The sequence below is a fragment of the Meles meles genome, chromosome 9 (genome assembly GCF_922984935.1).
Source record: "Meles meles chromosome 9, mMelMel3.1 paternal haplotype, whole genome shotgun sequence".
Taxonomy (NCBI): Eukaryota; Metazoa; Chordata; class Mammalia; order Carnivora; family Mustelidae; genus Meles; species Meles meles.
The window spans coordinates 25,834,077-25,851,807 of NC_060074.1; the positions used below are offsets into that span (position 1 = coordinate 25,834,077).

At 36.4% G+C, this 17,731-nt stretch overlaps 1 protein-coding gene across 1 annotated transcript in view; it reads right to left on the reverse strand.

Moving 5' to 3' along the window:
- Positions 1 to 17,731, reverse strand: part of ABCA12 (ATP binding cassette subfamily A member 12) — a 176,551-nt gene that overhangs the window by 90,016 nt on the left and 68,804 nt on the right. The window contains exons 6-9 of the mRNA XM_046019118.1: positions 15,784 to 15,969; positions 13,975 to 14,153; positions 7,993 to 8,105; positions 3,309 to 3,384 (exon numbers count right to left, since the gene is read on the reverse strand). Coding sequence (XP_045875074.1) covers positions 3,309 to 3,384; positions 7,993 to 8,105; positions 13,975 to 14,153; positions 15,784 to 15,969 — 554 coding nt within the window. The remainder of the gene's footprint in view (positions 1 to 3,308; positions 3,385 to 7,992; positions 8,106 to 13,974; positions 14,154 to 15,783; positions 15,970 to 17,731) is intronic.

Here is a 17,731-nt window from a genome sequence, read left to right on the forward strand (position 1 = left end):
TTACTATTTCTTCCTGGTTCAGTTGTGGTAGTTTATATGTCTCTAGGAATGCATCCATTTCTTCCAGATTGTCCAATTTGTTGGCGTAGAGTTGCTCATAGTATGTTCTTATAATTGTCTGTATTTCTTTGGTGTTAGTTGTGATCTCTCCTCTTTCATTCATGATTTTATTGATTTGGGTCCTTTCTCTTTTCTTTTGGATGAGTCTGGCCAGGGGTTTATCAATCTTATTGATTCTTTCAAAGAACCAGCTCCTAGTTTCATTGATTTTTTCTATTGTTTTTTTGGTTTCTATTTCATTGATTTCTGCTCTGATCTTTGTGATTTCTCTTCTCCTGCTGGGTTTAGGGTTTCTTTCTTGTTCTTTCTCCAGCTCCTTTACGTGTAGGGTTAGGTTGTGTACTTGAGACCTTTCTTGTTTCTTGAGAAAGGCTTGTACCGCTATATATTTTCCTCTCAGGACTGCCTTTGCTGTGTCCCACAGATTTTGAACTGTTGTGTTTTCATTATCATTTGTTTCCATGAATTTTCAATGTGATACAACACATTAATAAAAGAAAGAACAAGAACCATATGATACTCTCAATAGATGCTGAAAAAGCATTTGACAAAGTACAGCATCCCTTCCTGATCAAAACTCTTCAAAGTGTGGGGATAGAGGGCACATACCTCAATATTATCAAAGCCATCTATGAAAAACCCACCGCAAATATCATTCTCAATGGAGAAAAACTGAAAGCTTTTCCGTTAAGGTCAGGAACACGGCAGGGATGTCCATTATCACCACTGCTATTCAACATAGTACTAGAAGTCCTAGCCTCAGCAATCAGACAACAAAAAGAAATTAAAGGCATCCAAATTGGTAAAGAAGAAGTCAAACTATCACTCTTCGCAGATGATATGATACTATATGTGGAAAACCCAAAAGACTCCACTCCAAAACTGCTAGAACTTGTACAGGAATTCAGTAAAGTGTCAGGATATAAAATCAATGCACAGAAATCAGTTGCATTTCTGTACACCAACAACAAGACTGAAGAAAGAGAAATTAAGGAGTCAATCCCATTTACAATTGTACCCAAAACTATAAGATACCTAGGAATAAACCTAACCAAAGAGACGAAGAATCTATACACAGAAAATTATAAAGTACTCATGAAAGAAATTGAGGAAGACACAAAAAAATGGAAAAATGTTCCATGCTCCTGGATTGGAAGAATAAATATTGTGAAAATGTCTATGCTACCTAAAGCAATCTACACATTTAATGCAATCCCTATCAAAATACCATCCATTTTTTTCAAAGAAATGGAACAAATAATCCTAAAATTTATATGGAACCAGAAAAGACCTCGAATAGCCAAAGGAATATTGAAGAACAAAGTCAAAGTTGGTGGCATCACAATTCCGGACTTCAAGCTCTATTACAAAGCTGTCATCATCAAGACAGCATGGTACTGGCACAAAAACAGACACATAGACCAGTGGAACAGAATAGAGAGCCCAGAAATCGACCCTCAACTCTATGGTCAACTCATCTTTGACAAAGCAGGAAAGAATGTCCAATGGAAAAAAGACAGCCTCTTCAATAAATGGTGCTGGGAAAATTGGACAGCCACATGCAGAAAAATGAAATTGGACCACTTCCTTACACCACACACGAAAATAGACTCCAAATGGATGAAGGACCTCAATGTGAGAAAGGAATCCATCAAAATCCTTGAGGAGAATGCAGGCAGCAACCTCTTCGACCTCAGCCGCAGCAACATCTTCCTAGGAACAACGGCAAAGGCAAGGGAAGCAAGGGCGAAAATGAACTATTGGGATTTCATCAAGATCAAAAGCTTTTGCACAGCAAAGGAAACAGTTAACAAAACCAAAAGACAGCTGACAGAATGGGAGAAGATATTTGCAAACGACATATCAGATAAAGGGCTAGTATCCAAAATCTATAAGGAACTTAGCAAACTCAACACCCAAAGAACAAACAATCCAATCAAGAAATGGGCAGAGGACATGAACAGACATTTCTGCAAAGAAGACATCCAGATGGCCAACAGACACATGAAAAAGTGCTCCACGTCACTCGGCATCAGGGAAATACAAATCAAAACCACAATGAGATATCACCTCACACCAGTCAGAATGGCTAAAATTAACAAGTCAGGAAATGACAGATGCTGGCGAGGATGTGGAGAAAGGGGAACCCTCCTCCACTGTTGGTGGGAATGCAAGCTGGTGCAACCACTCTGGAAAACAGCATGGAGGTTCCTCAAAATGTTGAAAATAGAACTACCCTATGACCCAGCAATTGCACTACTGGGTATTTACCCTAAAGATACAAACATAGTGATCCGAAGGGGCACGTGTACCCGAATGTTTATAGCAGCAATGTCTACAATAGCCAGACTATGGAAAGAACCTAGATGTCCATCAACAGATGAATGGATCAAGAAGATGTGGTATATATACACAATGGAATACTATGCAGCCATCAAAAGAAATGAAATCTTGCCATTTGCGACGACGTGGATGGAACTAGAGCGTATCATGCTTAGTGAAATAAGTCAATCGGAGAAAGACAACTATCATATGATCTCCCTGATATGAGGACATGGAGAAGCAACATGGGGGGGTAGGGGGATAGGAGAAGAATAAATGAAACAAGATGGGATTGGGAGGGAGACAAACCATAAATGACTCTTAATCTCACAAAACAAACTGGGGGTTGCTGGGGGGAGGTGGGATTGGGAGAGGGGGAGGGGGCTATGGACATTGGGGAGGGGAGGCGAACCATAAGAGACTATGGACTCTGAAAAACAACCTGAGGGTTTTGAAGGGTCAGGGGTGGGAGGTTGGGGGAACAGGTGGTGGGTGATGGGGAGGGCACGTTTTGCATGGAGCACTGGGTGTTGTGCAAAAAGAATGAATACTGTTACGCTGAAAAAAAAATAAATAAATAGAAAACATAAACTAAAAAAAAAAAAAAAAAAAAAAAAAAAAAAAAAAAAAAAAAAAAAAGAACCATCCAGACAGGACACAATGGATCTAGTTATATACAATATTACAACTAAAAAAGAGAAGCTCATGTTGTAGTCTCCAGAAATGTCCCCAGATAATAGGAAAAAATAAGTTTCAACTTTACTACTTTCGAGCTATGTGCCTTTCTTGGTCCGTCAATAGTGGATTTTTCGGTTTCAAAGTCTTACAAACTGATAAATGAATTATATAAATTGATAAATTGTGTTGACTGCTTATTCAGACAAGTTACCTACTAGTGTAGAAACAAACAACAAAGAAAGACTTACTGTGCAGCCAAGCTGCTTGGGGACAGTAACTGCCCATCTTCCTTGCGCCACACATGTGCCACATTATCAGAGCCACCTACAGAAATGACATTTAGGTCAGTAAGCGCTTAACATATTTGCTTCAGTGATTTATTTTTTGTAGAAAAATCATCACAGGTAAATATATGGGAAAGAAATGCAGAATAATCTGCAGAATTTTTCTGCAAAAGATATTACAAAAGATATCTATGCTCTTTTTGTTGGAAACATTCAGAATATTTATAGGTAATGGGTGCCTGCTAATCAGAATAACCTCAATGGTCAAGCACATACATTTCTAAGAAATTCTTTGTCAAACATTACATTATTTTATCCTAAGACCTGTATGCACAGATGACTCTTGAATACTATAATACAGATTGTCTACCACATGATTTGTTAAACAAATGAGGCCCAATTTTCAGTCTTCCAGGTCACTGGAATTTTTTGCCTTCAGTTGTCAAGAATGTAGCCTCAGGAAACATCTGCTATCACAAATCTATATTTTCCATCTTTCAAAAAGCAGTCACTGATTTCAACTGAATGCAGCTGTGAATGCAAATTGGCTCGTATTAACAGAACCGTTCTTAGTGGTCTCAAATAATATGAAGTTTCAAAGTGTGGAAGGCAATCGCTAACTAATGGAAACCATATGGGAAGGTCTAATTCAACACTGTGAATTGCCCCTCGAAGTTAAATAGGTTGCTGATTCAGCTTGCCACATAACACTGTATCATAAAAAAATAAGTGTGCAACAGTATTCACATGAAAAATTGAACATGAGAGTACTTTAATGGCTACTGCATAAATAAAAACCGTAAATCCAAAGCTTTCATTCAGCCCTTTAGGGAAATGGGATCAATTCTTGCAGGCTCCTCTTGAGACACTACTTATTCCTTATAATCCAGTATATTTCAGTGCTGGTATTTTTAACACTGATCTAATTTCTTTCAATAGGATATTTTATTACTGGCATTGAGTTCTCCCATTGTCCCTAGTTAGTGCGTTTTAAAGGCTTTCCATAAAGATCCTATGCAAAACTATGCAGTCATCCATACTTTTCTGGTGCTGATCAATGAGTTTATTTAAATTAGTATGCGTGTAAAAGAGACTATCACTAAATGAAAGACTTCCTCGTCCACCTCTGTATCAGTGGTGTGTGAGTCATGCTTGCACCATTCCTAGTACCTGGCACAGGGGCTTTTTCAGTTTTCCTGTTCAGCAGAGCAGAGTTTTCCTGTGCTCTGCTCAAGATGCAGCTGAATTTTATTACTCTAGGGGTAGCAATGCATCAGTGAGTTAAAGAACCAAGAATGAAGATAGCCAGAAAAAATAAACCTAATTAATAATGGTAATACCTATTGTTTGTTGGCATGCTTATTTAGAAAAATCAAGGATAGAGTTCTGTTGAGATTCACACATTTCCAATGTAAAAGTATATACACCATTTTTCCAAGATCAAATCTTGCTCAGTTTGAATTCTTATGTAATGCTGAGAAAGTTTATTGGCCTTTGTATACTAAACGGTTATGGAGTTTTTCTTCCTCATCAAGCAATTAAAATGAGTAACTAATAGAAGTTAACTTTGTAACTTGACAATGAGTAGGGACCTGGCCATTTTTCCCTCTGGACTGTAAAATACCTTGGAAGAAATAATGTACTAAATAGGCTTTATGAAGTGGAGAGCTTTACAGATTGTTAAAAAATCAGATTTCACTTCTTTTTTATTTGTAGGATTAGGCATATTTAAAACAGAAAGAAATCTAGTGCACAGATAACCTCTTCATCAGTAAGGATGGCATTCCATTTAAAGAAGTAATTTCATATAATTTACTACTTTGCAAAAGAGCAAACTTCAATGAGTCACAAAGATAATCTCTGTTCTCAAAACTCAGTGTTTACAAATAGAAATACTAAAGCATATTAACTGAGGCAGGGATCCTGACTGGGGCAGAGCTGAGTTTTCGATCCCTAACATAGGATATTAGGAGACAATCTTCTTCCTCTTTATTAGAATTCCTATATTGCCATGGTTGATGAGGAGTCACCTAAAGAAATTTTAAAGTGTGTTCAATCTCAGATAGAGAGGATAGGAAAGGTCTGCAGGAATCAGAGTGTAGAAAGGAATGGGGGATGGGTAAAGAAAAACTTCTGTGGGAAGGAATCTGTCACGATGAGTCAAACAATAGAGTGGTGGAAAGTGGGAGCTGTTCTGAGGTCTGAAGATGGCAGGTGCTTGCATGACCACATGAAATATCTTGGAATCAGGTATGCATGTGTCCCAGGAAGTAAATGTGAGTAAGGTCATCTGGCAAAGAGTTCAAGGCAACTGACTTTGGGGACAGACAGATCCAGGTTCTAATCTTAGTTCAGTCCCTTGCTGGGTGGCTAACGTAGGTGAAGTGCCCAGTCTCCCTATGCCTCACTTTCTTTGCCTGTAAAACAGAGTAATATTTCTATCTCATAGACTTATTTTCATGAAGAAAGTGATTTAAGACAGTAAAGCACTTAGCATTGACACAAAAGTACTACTTCTTATTTTCCTTCTTTGAAAGAGTGGTATGAGACTTTCAAAGCTATCTGAGCCCTCTCATACATTAGAGAGAGCCCAGGCAACTATACTGTGAGACACCACCCCACTTCCGCTTAACTTGGCACAAAGCCGAAGGAGAAGTGTGCTGTTTTCACAATACTGCTAAAAGCCCTGAAGAGTAGGCACCAGTTGGCCTTGGAAACATGGCAGTTATCTGTTCCTGGGGCTAGAGACCCCTGCATTATTGAATTAAGGTCACTGGTTCAGCCTTCAGAGTGTTTTAGTTCGCTAAAGAATTCCCTGAAATACCTAGAAGAATTTTTCAAAGACCAAAAAATTTCCACCAAAGCAAGTAGGGATTTTGGGCTAATGACTTTCAGGAACTGACTTTAACGCTACTGTATTAATCTTCAAATGGATGAAGTCACAAGTGTAGGAAACTTTATAAAATGACTGTAAGTCCTTCAAATTTTATAAACAGCAACACATGTCTTTGAATGTCTTTCCCGGTCAACTTGACCATCCAAAGACATGTTTTGATACATGCCAAAATTATTAGCATACACACAGACATGAGCCATGGCCATTCTTAAATATTGAAAATTTAGCTGTACTGTTTTCCAGGGAAAGTGTTTTGAAGCCTCAGTTAATTAGAAGTGCTGCTTACTCCTCTGGCTTCTAAGCAGACCATTGATGGGCTTTTGTCCTTTGTAAGAATTTTTTTAACTTTATCCCTTTATTTTATATAATTATAAGGTGTGAGTCTGAAGATGAAAAGAAAAAGAGCTGTAGGAAGAAACTCGAAGTTTTCAAGTCTTCAAAATGCAAATAAAAAAATACAGAGGATATAATTAGTGTTTGTTAGTACAGTCTGGTTTTCTGGCCTGGGCAACTTTTTTTTTTTTTTTTTTTAAGAGCAAGCATTTTTTCCCAATGTTTGTCAGGACCATTAAATTTAACAACAATCAATCTTGCAACCTAGTCATTAATTCTGTAATTGTAGATATAAAAATGCTCTAGCCTTACAGAAATTGGTTTGCAACGGTATGTCAGACCATCCAATGAGAATTCTTCAAAGCCTATCCAAACTTGAATCCACATGAAAACTAACAGTTTAATGAGCAAGAGTATAATAAACAATCAGCTTGTGACCTGATGCTCTCAGAATTCTTACTTTGTAATCTAAAGATAAAATCCACATATTTGAAAGCTGACAAACTCAGCTGAGAAAACATAATTTTAAACTCATTCGGAAGAGGAAATGCTAACCACACATTTTACCTGGTACTTGAAAGTGAAGACTCATTCTTAATGGCCCTAAATTTTTGTCTGTATGTGTCTGTGTGTCTAGATCTGTGTATGTCCATGCAGGCGGTAAGTAATGTTATTGCATCCATGCAAAGGTGACATGATATGACTCACTAGCAACATGCGATAGCTTATGTTACTGGGAATGACAGCAGATTTATACCAATATATTGAAACACTAATGTGCATCATGTATTTTCAAGATGGCTGGTAGAGGGATACATTTTTTTTAAGATTTTATTTATTTATTTATTTGACAGAGATCACAAGCAGGCAGAGAGGCAGGCAGAGAGGGAGAGGGAGAAGCAGGCTCCCTGCTGAGCAGACAGTCCGATGCTGGGCTCAATCCCAGGACCCTGGGATCATGACCTGAGCCAAAGGCAGAGGCTTAACCCATTGAGCCACCTAGGCACCCCGAGGGATACATTTTTACCAATGAAAAATTCATCCTGATTAAAAAGCCAAAATTTGGAAATGAGGGTAAAAATCCTGCAATTCAGTGTAGGCTTTTGTTCCAAACAGTGGTAGGAATCTATTTGTTGAGGCTTGGTCCCGATATTTATTTTACATACCAAGTATAAACATAGTTTTACAAGCTAAGAGAAATCATTTTCACCTAAATATAAACATTCTAGAAACTCACAGCCTCTTTTTCAGCCATTTCTTCCTTTCTTTGATTAGCTAGAGATCCAGATTTAGTCCATGCATATTTGCCCACCCAAGAATGGTATCATCTATAAATGATTGCTTCGGTGGCACTCCGCTTTATATTCCTAACAGGTTTCATGTCACATAATTGAATACAGTAAGACGGAAGTACAGTACCTTGAGCTGGGGAGTCCAGAGTGTACAGCAGATGTTTCACAGACTTATGGAGAGTTTTGAAACCTTCGTTAGTTGTGACACGTGGATAAACCTTCTGCACGACCAGCAGCGCGCTAACAAGTCAAAAAGTAATTAAACCAGATCGCATTTCAGGGTTTGCAGACAAAAACAAAAGGTTAATTCAAGGAGAAAATGGCTACAGTATAGAAAATTATTCTTATAAGAGACAAGATGCTGCTTTTGTCACTTAATTACTTGTTTGTCTGTTCATGCACAAAGTCACCCCCAAAATGTTCTTGAACCAGACAGAGTGCTTTAAAACGTTTCCCAGATTCTAAAGACTCGGGAACTCAAGAGTCTAAAAGTAAGGGAGTAAAGTTCACATCAGTTGTTTCTGTTAAGACTTAAAAATAAGTGGTTAGGAATAGAAACGTCCAATGGAAAGGTGACTTTTTTTTCTTTTTAAGGGAAAAATTAAATATTGGAAATTATTTTCATTAAAAATCAAGCCCAGAGAGAAAGGAACCTATTCCAGGAATAAAAATTATTTAAGCATTTGATTAAATTTTATTTTTGCTAAACAAATGGTAATGTTTTTGAAAAAGAAATGGAGCTTGCCCTAAAGCGGCATTCTATCTTCTAAGTGTCCCATAGGCACTACTCTAGGAGTAGCTCAAAAGTAAGATCGAGACTAACTGGCATTATCTTCCTAGAATTTTTATGTTACAAATAAGATGGGCAGTCTGCACTGGGGAAGGCCAATCAGCGAATTCATTTATATCTGAGTTCATTCCATATTTTCAAAAAGGAATTTTTTTTTTTTAAAGATTTTATTTATTTATTCGACAGAGAGAGATCACAAGTACGCAGAGAGGCAGGCAGAGAGAGTGAGAGGGAAGCAGGCTCCCTGCGGAGCAGAGAGCCCGATGCGGGACTCGATCCCAGGACCCTGAGATCATGACCTGAGCCGAAGGCAGCGGCTTAACCCACTGAGCCACCCAGGCGCCCCAAAAAGGAATTTTTCTTAAGAAATGTCTTTTTTAGCCATTAAAAAAAGTTGTCATTGTACATCTGAATTCCCCAAATACTTGACTTATATCAGTAATCAAGGGCAAGGCTTTAATTTAGTAACTGGAACAACAGGCTTTGTTAACAATCTGACATCGTAGGGTTAAATGTACCAATTTGCTAACAGTTTTCCCCATGTATCCTTGTCAACTAAAGGCTCACTCCAGCAATAGATACAGTATGTGCACATTCTACATCTTGCCTCTGGCACAGAAACTTTGCCCCAACATTGCTGGGCAGGAGGAGGGCAGAACATTTCTGCAGAGAGCCCACGGGCATTGTTAGCTCATTATTGTATCTGGCCATAGAGGCTAAGCTGTATTTTTTTCATCTCTGCTCTATATACATAACAGTGGATACCTCAGGCATTTTATATTTGCCCTAAGAATCTCCTGGTTCTCAGACTTTGGGGTGCTTCTGAACCTGGTGACCATGGAGACCAGTTAGACGGCCTCAGGCTACAGATTTCTGCCAGCCCTGTCCCAAGTTGGCCCTCTGTCTCAGTCACCTGGTCTGCTGTCTCACAGTAACATCTTCAAAGACTGAACAACAGGGGCACCTGGGTGGCTCAGTGGGTTAAAGCCTCTGCCTTCGGCTCAGGTCATGATCAGGACGCTGGGATCGAGCCCCACATCGGGCTCTCTGCTCAGCGGGAGCCTGCCTCCTCCTCTCTCTCTCTCTCTCTGCCTGCCTCTCCGCCTGCTTGTAATCGCTCTCTCTGTGTCAAATAAATAAATAAAATAAAGTCTTAAAAAAAAAAAAAAAGACTGAACAACTGGCAATCTCATTAAAGCTGTCAACATTATTGTTAAGAATATCATTAAAATGTCAGTAGACCTAAATCATCTTTTTTCTAACAAAAAGTTTAACTTAAAAATAATGACACCTGGCCCTCATATTCTCTGAAATCCTTTGAACCATTTACTGACCCAAATATTTTTATTTCATAGATTTTTCCCTTGCTCTTTACCATATAAAAATGGAAGTTATCTAAAAAAAAGTCTCTTTATAAGTAAAGATAATTCTATAGAAGAGTTTTCATGATCTGCATTTCAGCATAGCTTTCTCATAAATGATGACAATCATATACGGTTTTTCCATATATACTTCTTGAATTGTTTGAGATTGCTCAATTTTGCTAATTTCTGTCATGAGAGTAACATTATGTAATCTGGTTTGGGTGATGGGTTAATAATAATGTACAACTCAAAAATATAAAAAGATGCTGAAGGAAATGACTACAATTTTTGTGGGGTTTATTTATCTCTTATTACTTAAGCAACAAGAGTAAGATAAACCAATGAGACACTAATTTGCTATACAGTAATTTATATGAGGATATTATGACTCTTAATGACACTATCAGTTTAATAACAACAATAATGGGTATATGGTGAGTGCTGTGAAGTGTGTAATCCTGGCCATTCACAGACCTGTACACCTGGGGGCTAATAATACATTATATGTTAATAAAAAAAATAAAAAATTTAAAAAAAAATGGTTTAAGGAGGGCTCTCCAAGAGAAATATAATGCAAGCCACATATATCAATTTTATAGGAGTCATGTTAAAGAAGTTAAAAGAAACATGAAATTAATTTTAATAAAATATGCTATTAATAAAATATTCTATGTACCCAATACATCCAAAATATTATCACTTCAATAGTTAATCAATATAAAAATAATTAATGAAATATTTTAAGTTTTTTATTGTTCTAAGTTTTCAAAATTCATTATGAATCTTATATTTATGAAGCATCTCAATTCAGATCCAAATTTTCATTGGAAATATTTAATCTCAGGGATTATAGGTGGCACAGTTGATTAAGCAGCTGACTCTTGATTTTGGTTCAGGTCATGATCTCAGGGTCCTAGGACCCAGCCCCCAGTCAGGCTTTGAGTTCAGTGGGGAGTATGCTTGAGGATTTCTCTGCTTCTTCCCTTACCCCTGCTCATTCTCTCTAAAAAAAAAAAAAATCTTTAAAAAAAATTTAATCTGTATTTAGATTTCATTATAGTGACAGATGCAAAAGTAGGTTCATATACTAATACTGTTCCAAACATACTAGAAGGTTTACCATTAACTGAATCAAATATCCATGTTTACAATTTAAATAAAGTTAAAAATTCAGCATTTTAGTCAAAATTCACATGCAGTTATCGTATTAGAAGGCCATATTAGATAGCCAAGGGCTACCATATTAGAAAGAAAACATGTATAAATTAGCAATAAAAAACTAAATTAAATATTAACCACTTAAAAAAAGAGTTGTTTAAAGTTAAATGTCATTTACCACTTTTTTTTTTTTTTTCTCCAGGGGTGGGCAGGGGCAGGGGAGAGAGAATCCCAAGCAGGGTCCTGCCTGCAGCCCTACACAGGGTTCAATCTCACAATCCTGAGATCATGATCTGAGTCACCCAGGTGCCCCAAATATCATTTACTTCAAAATAATTTGAAGTTATTTCTTTTAGGTATTTCTGTCTTCTTTTTCATTATTATGTAGACCAGTTTGCAACATTTGTAATCATTACCAGACAGATGCTCTATTGCATAATGCTATGAAATGCAACAATTTTACTTTAAATTCTAAGATAATTAAAATAACCAAAGTAAAATGCCCATCCTATATAATTTACTTCACTAAAACAATGCCTAAAGTATTTTATTTATGTATTTATTTTTAACCCTAAGTATTTTTTAGGTCTTCTACCTTCTTTGAAATATTATTTAGTGGGATTTTTGTTTTTTGTTGGTTCTTAAATTTCATTGACATATAACTCACACACAATAATATGCACCTATTTTCGGTGGTAATTCAGTGAGTTTTAACAAATGTATATAATCACGTAGCCACCATGCTAATAAGATACAAAGCGCTTCAATAATCCCCAAAATATTTCCTCATGCTCCCACCAGTTGTCTTGGAATCCACTGATCTAATTTGTAACAGTATAAATTAATTTTATCAATTTGAGAACTTCCTATAAATGGAATAATATCTATACATCCAGTAGGTATTCTTTTTTTGGGGGGTGGGGGGCAGTGTCTGGATTCTTTTGCCAGCATAGTAGTCATAATATTTATTCACATTACGTGTGACTTGGTAATCTGTTTGTTTTTCTTGTTGAGCAGAATTCCAATGTATAAATAAACTATAATTCTTTTGCATTGCTATTTATGGCTATTTGTTCTTTCCCCCAGATTTTTAGCTATTACAGATAATCTGCTGTGAAGATAGCATATAAATCTTCATGTGGGCATATGGTTCCATTTTCTTAGGTATATATCCAGGAGTAGAATGCTACATCATATGGGCCCTACTGTTAACTTTGTTAGAAGCTATCATACTGTTTTCCAAAGAGTTCTATTTGTTCTACATTTCTGCAAACAGTTGGGGTTGTCCATCTTTTAAGATTGTACCCATTTTAGTGAGTATGTAGTGACGTCTTACTGTGGTCAGATTATTACTTTGACTCTTTTTTACTGCTGTGCTACAGGATTCAAATGATTCTCCTTCTCCTTTAATTGATTTACCTGTTTGCTTATTAAGACAGAATATAAATAAGAGCAAGAGGATGAAGTGCCAAAATTTGGGGTGAAAATTACCCTAAGTGCTAAAATGAGGACCAGTACAGAGAACCAACTTCTTAACATCTTCCTCCTTCTGTAATTTAATTATGATGGGCTACTGTGGAAAGAGCACAGGTCTTGTCATCCGTCAGGTCCTTCCTGCCTTTGCCACTTACTAGTTCTCAAATCTTGGGACAGTAATTTGAAAGGGTTTGTTTCCTCTTCTACAAAATGGGGATATCTGTTGTCTCAATTTCAAAGCATTGTTGTGGGATCGAATGAGATTAATGTACCAACATAAGGTCTTATTATAAGGTCTTTGAACAAACATAAGCTCTTGGACGCTTTCCAGAGAATGTGAGAACACTCTCTTCTGGTACCTCGGACATTAGAGAGGGAATACATTGTGTTCCTACTGACATATTAAAGAGGCAGCCTGGATTCTGGAGTTAGAAAACCCAGGTTTAAGCCCCCCTTGCTGTATAATCATCAAATATTTAATTTTCATAACCCTCTGTCACCTCATTTACAAAATGAATAATAGTTTAGTCGTAGGATCTAATGTGGTATATCTATAAAGGGCTCAGTTAAATGTCTGGTATGTAGCAGACACGCAATAATCAAGAGCTGTTGATCTAGTGTTGCTGCTGTTGTTTTTAATGCACATTTCCAAATCAGCCAGACAGACGTCAAAGTCAAAACCTAAGCATGAGTCCATTAAATTCTCAACGCTGGGTGTAGTTTGAACTCCTTTATAAGGCAAGTAGCCTCTAAAAGGGTTTCTCCTACAAAGATAATTTCAAATCTTCAGTCATATATGTCAAATAAACCCAACCCAATATGCAGGTTTAGAAAGATCATTTATAGACTGGCTGCACATGAGGGCAACCAACCCCACTGAGGTGGCTCAGTTTAAAATTCCAACCAACAGGTTGTTTTATATTGGATGGTATCAACTAAAACCCAATGGGACAGTTTATTCTTAGGCAGTTGAAATGCTAAAGGCAGAGTTCTGCTTGTCCCTGAATGAGCATGAGCCAATGTTCTAATCTACTCCTGCTCCTGTTACACACCTTTTTTCAGAAGGTCTGCAATAACAACTGACTATAGATTTGTTAAGACTAGTGTGCCTTCTCACTTCCTCAGTGTTCTTGGGTAACCCTGATGACTACAGTGTGTGTTTTTCTTTGCTTAACCAATACTCATCTTCATTGTTAAAATCTGCAGTAAGCTACTAAACAATTATTGGCTCCATGTTTAAATTACTTACCTACCAGTGATCCTCACAGGTAACATTTAAAAAAAGACTTATTCGTCCCACTCGATTCTTATATTTTCTTACCTGTTTGCATTTCTAAGAACACCAAGTAGACTGCTTAGTGTTGTGTCATTCTGGAACACATCTGGAAAACTAGAAAGAAGCTGCCAGACAGTGGACTGCTCCTGGACTTGTGAGAAGAAGGACAGCACTTTGACCATTTCCTGAAATACTGTCTTCTGGTTGTTGGGATCACTTGATATCTTACAAAATGACAAACAGGGCAAAATGGGAGTTCAGCATTTGTAATCACATGGCTCACTGTTTTTAAAGGCATTAAAAATTTAGACTTTCACATAATTCTGATTGTCATAGAGTCTGAAGTCATTCTTTACTTGGAAAAGTTATAGCCATTTCTAATATCCTTAAACATAACTGGGTTTTTTCTTACACCTCCAGAAATTGGCATAGTTCAAGTTTGGTTAACAGAGTTGTATTTATACAAAATATATTAAATTACGTTTTGGAAATTAAAATTAATTTTTTAAAATGAAATTAGCTTCTGAGTAATGTTTTTGTTTTTCCCTAGGATCTGGTTTAGGATTTACAGACAAATCGTCTCTGTATCTATTAGTAGACTTTATATTATTTATTATTTGGTTTCAGAACCCTTAAATCTATATATATTTGCTACTATAATTACACATACACACATATTTAATGGAAGAAAATACTTTCAAAGTTCTGTTGCCATACTTTAGTTACGATAAATGATTTACAGTGAGTGAACCTATGTAATAATCACATCTTGTATTATAAGCAAACAAATAAAAACTGCGACTTCTGCTCCTGCTCTGTATCACGGGATCCAGTGAACAAGTAAAGTATTTCTTCATTATATTCTCACCCAAAGTAATTTTCTTAATAAAGTCATTCATATTGGTAAAGTCAGGCTTTTGTTCAGTTAATTCAAGTTCTTTCATGCCGAGAATGTGATTTTGAACAACGTATTCTTAAGCAAACATTCTACCCTACATGACTGAATTTGTTTAGAAAGCATTTTAAGTGCTCTATGTTGAACAGGGGTTATTATAACAGTGTCTCTCATCAGGTTCATTTAGAAAACTCAGATTACTAAAGGTAATTCAAGCATTCTGTACTGAATGAAAATTACAGTAAAATTCAGAGAACCAGGAGTAAAGTATCAGAAGTGGGTATCTTTCATTTAGTTCTGTTTATAAAATTTCAAGGAAATTCTGAGTATTTTTGTGATCATTCATTGTATGTAGGATTTCATTAAATGAAGACTATGGATATCTTCTTTGCATATCATAGTTTAAGAATAGCATACAGACGTGGCCATTACTACTTTACAGTATAAAGTCCTTGTCCCTAACATACAATGTTTTGAGGAGAGGGATATATTGTTTCATCAAAAATCAGCTTTTCAAAGTAAGTATGATGTTAGTGAGAAAAATTAAGAAGATATAACCCATTATTCTCATTTCTGAGAGTTAATAGCTCCAATAGTTAAATTATTTAACTTACATTACAGCCTGAGTAATCTTACTTAAATATGACAGAGAAAACAATCTTCATTCACCAAAGAGCAAAACCATCTACAAAGATGTGTCTACAGTAACCATAATGCAATATTTTTGTTTCAACATTGTAATCATTTCAATCCTGCACCATGACTTAGAATTAGATAGTGTGTGTGAATCTCAGTAAGGAGTGCATGCCAAGGGTGAGTCCATATTCCAGTCAGCCCATTTGGGCTATGGACTTACTCTTTGACTCAAGTTGAATCACTTTGTGGATATAAGAATGAAAGCAATACATTTCCTTTCATTGCTTAAGAGGTCTTGATCAAATTAAAATATTTACACTTACCTGAGAGAATTGGTTTGTTAGTTCATGGAGAGAAGACTGTAGAAAGGTCATATTGGATAGGCAAAATTTGTTAAAAACGTTTTTCCCTAGAGTTGTCCAAGAGAAGACGTAATGAGCAGTATAATCTGGATAGCTCTCACACAGTTCTTTTCGTATGTCTTCTGAAGTTGAATTTTGCTCTAACAGCTAAAAATATGTGTGAGAAGAGTGAAATAATAATGTTAATAAATATAGATATAAAATAGTCTACTCTTCAAGGAAACTGACTTGCCTTCACAATAGTCATTTTAAGGCCCCGCATTATAGCTACTATTAAAGTAACACTAAAACACATTTGGTTTATTTATGAAAAGTTACAAGAAAATGTATGAATGTGGTAATTCTTGTCATTGTTATGTTTTAAATGATTCATACATGATTTGTTTAATTGAACTAATTTCCTGTCTCCTACCAGAGAAACTAAATGGACCAGATCTTTTCTGACAAAAATCTTCAGACTTAAAAAACGTAGTTTTTCCTGGGCATTTAGCAGCAAACTTGGGTGTCCTAACTGTGACCCTTCATCAGAAAACTGGCTGCAATCTCTGGACTTCCAGAGAGGAGGAGCTTTGACATCCATGATCCACAGTGTTTTTTTTAGAGAAGTGGACCAACATGGATTATGTTTCATTTATAAAGCAAATAGTCCTCTGCCTTCAGCTCAGGTCACGGTCCCAGGGTCATGGGATCTAGCCCCGCATCAGGCTCTCTGCTCAGCAGGGAGTCTGCTTCCCCCTCTCTCTCTCTGCCTGCCTCTCTGCCTACTTGTGATCTCTGTCTGTCAAATAAATAAACAAAATCTTTAAAAAAAAAAACAAATAGTTTATTTAGGAATTATGCATATGAAGAAAAAAAGAAAATGTGTATATGAAAACACATAAAAGTATATAATTAACAACAGCAATAACTGAAAAGCATTTTCATAATGGAATCCTAAATCCTCCATATACTTCACAGGACAGACCAGTCACAGACACAGCACTAATTTCAGGTATAATAGTGGTCACATTCACCATTTTAAGTTGTTTAGGTATTTACAGAGCCAATTATATTTAGTTAATAACACTTAATGGGTCCTTTCTAACAATTAATTCTTATAACCCTGTGAGGTGAGGGCCAATTAACTTTATCTTCCCCTTTAATATTATGTCACAAAAGCTACACTCCGCCATCCCGTGATGCAACTTCTCAGTGAATGGAACAAGACAGGATCCACTTATTCTAGGATATACTATAAGTGCCAAGTCTTCCAGTCCTTCATCCATATCTCTTTCTTAACATTACACATAAACTCACTCCAAAATGATTTCTCTACTCATTTTTGCAAGGGTTGCAAAAAAGCAGTAAAGAGAAAGAAAGAGGAATCAGAGAGATTGCTGACACAGGCATCAATATGTCATCCTAATTTTTACAACCCTTCCCTGCTCCAACTACTCTAAAAATATGTATCTATACATAGAAAATTCATTTTTGATTTATCTCCACTGGATATATGACTCTGTGCTGCTTCACAAAATTCTGAAATTTTATTCCGTATGAGAAAGAGAACTTGGGAGTTTCAATACAACGAAGCAGTATTTTTGAGAATAGTGTTGTTACTCTAGACATTAAAGTATTTAACTGATTCAGTGAAGACTTTGTGCTTCTAGGAACTAATATGGAAGAAATAGAATGGAATAAAGTAACTTCCTCCCATTTACATACTGGTCAGATTTAAGGAGCCTTTAAATTGGAATTAACTGAGCATATTGGGGCCTTCTTATGCCAAACAGGGAGCTTTAGGTATCTCAATTATTATTCTTGTTAGAACCAGATTTTCAACATCTAGACTAAATTGAATTGGAAAGTCTTATATTTCAGCCAGCGCTGGCAGAATTGCCTTGATGGGTAATAATGCCTTTCTTGGAAT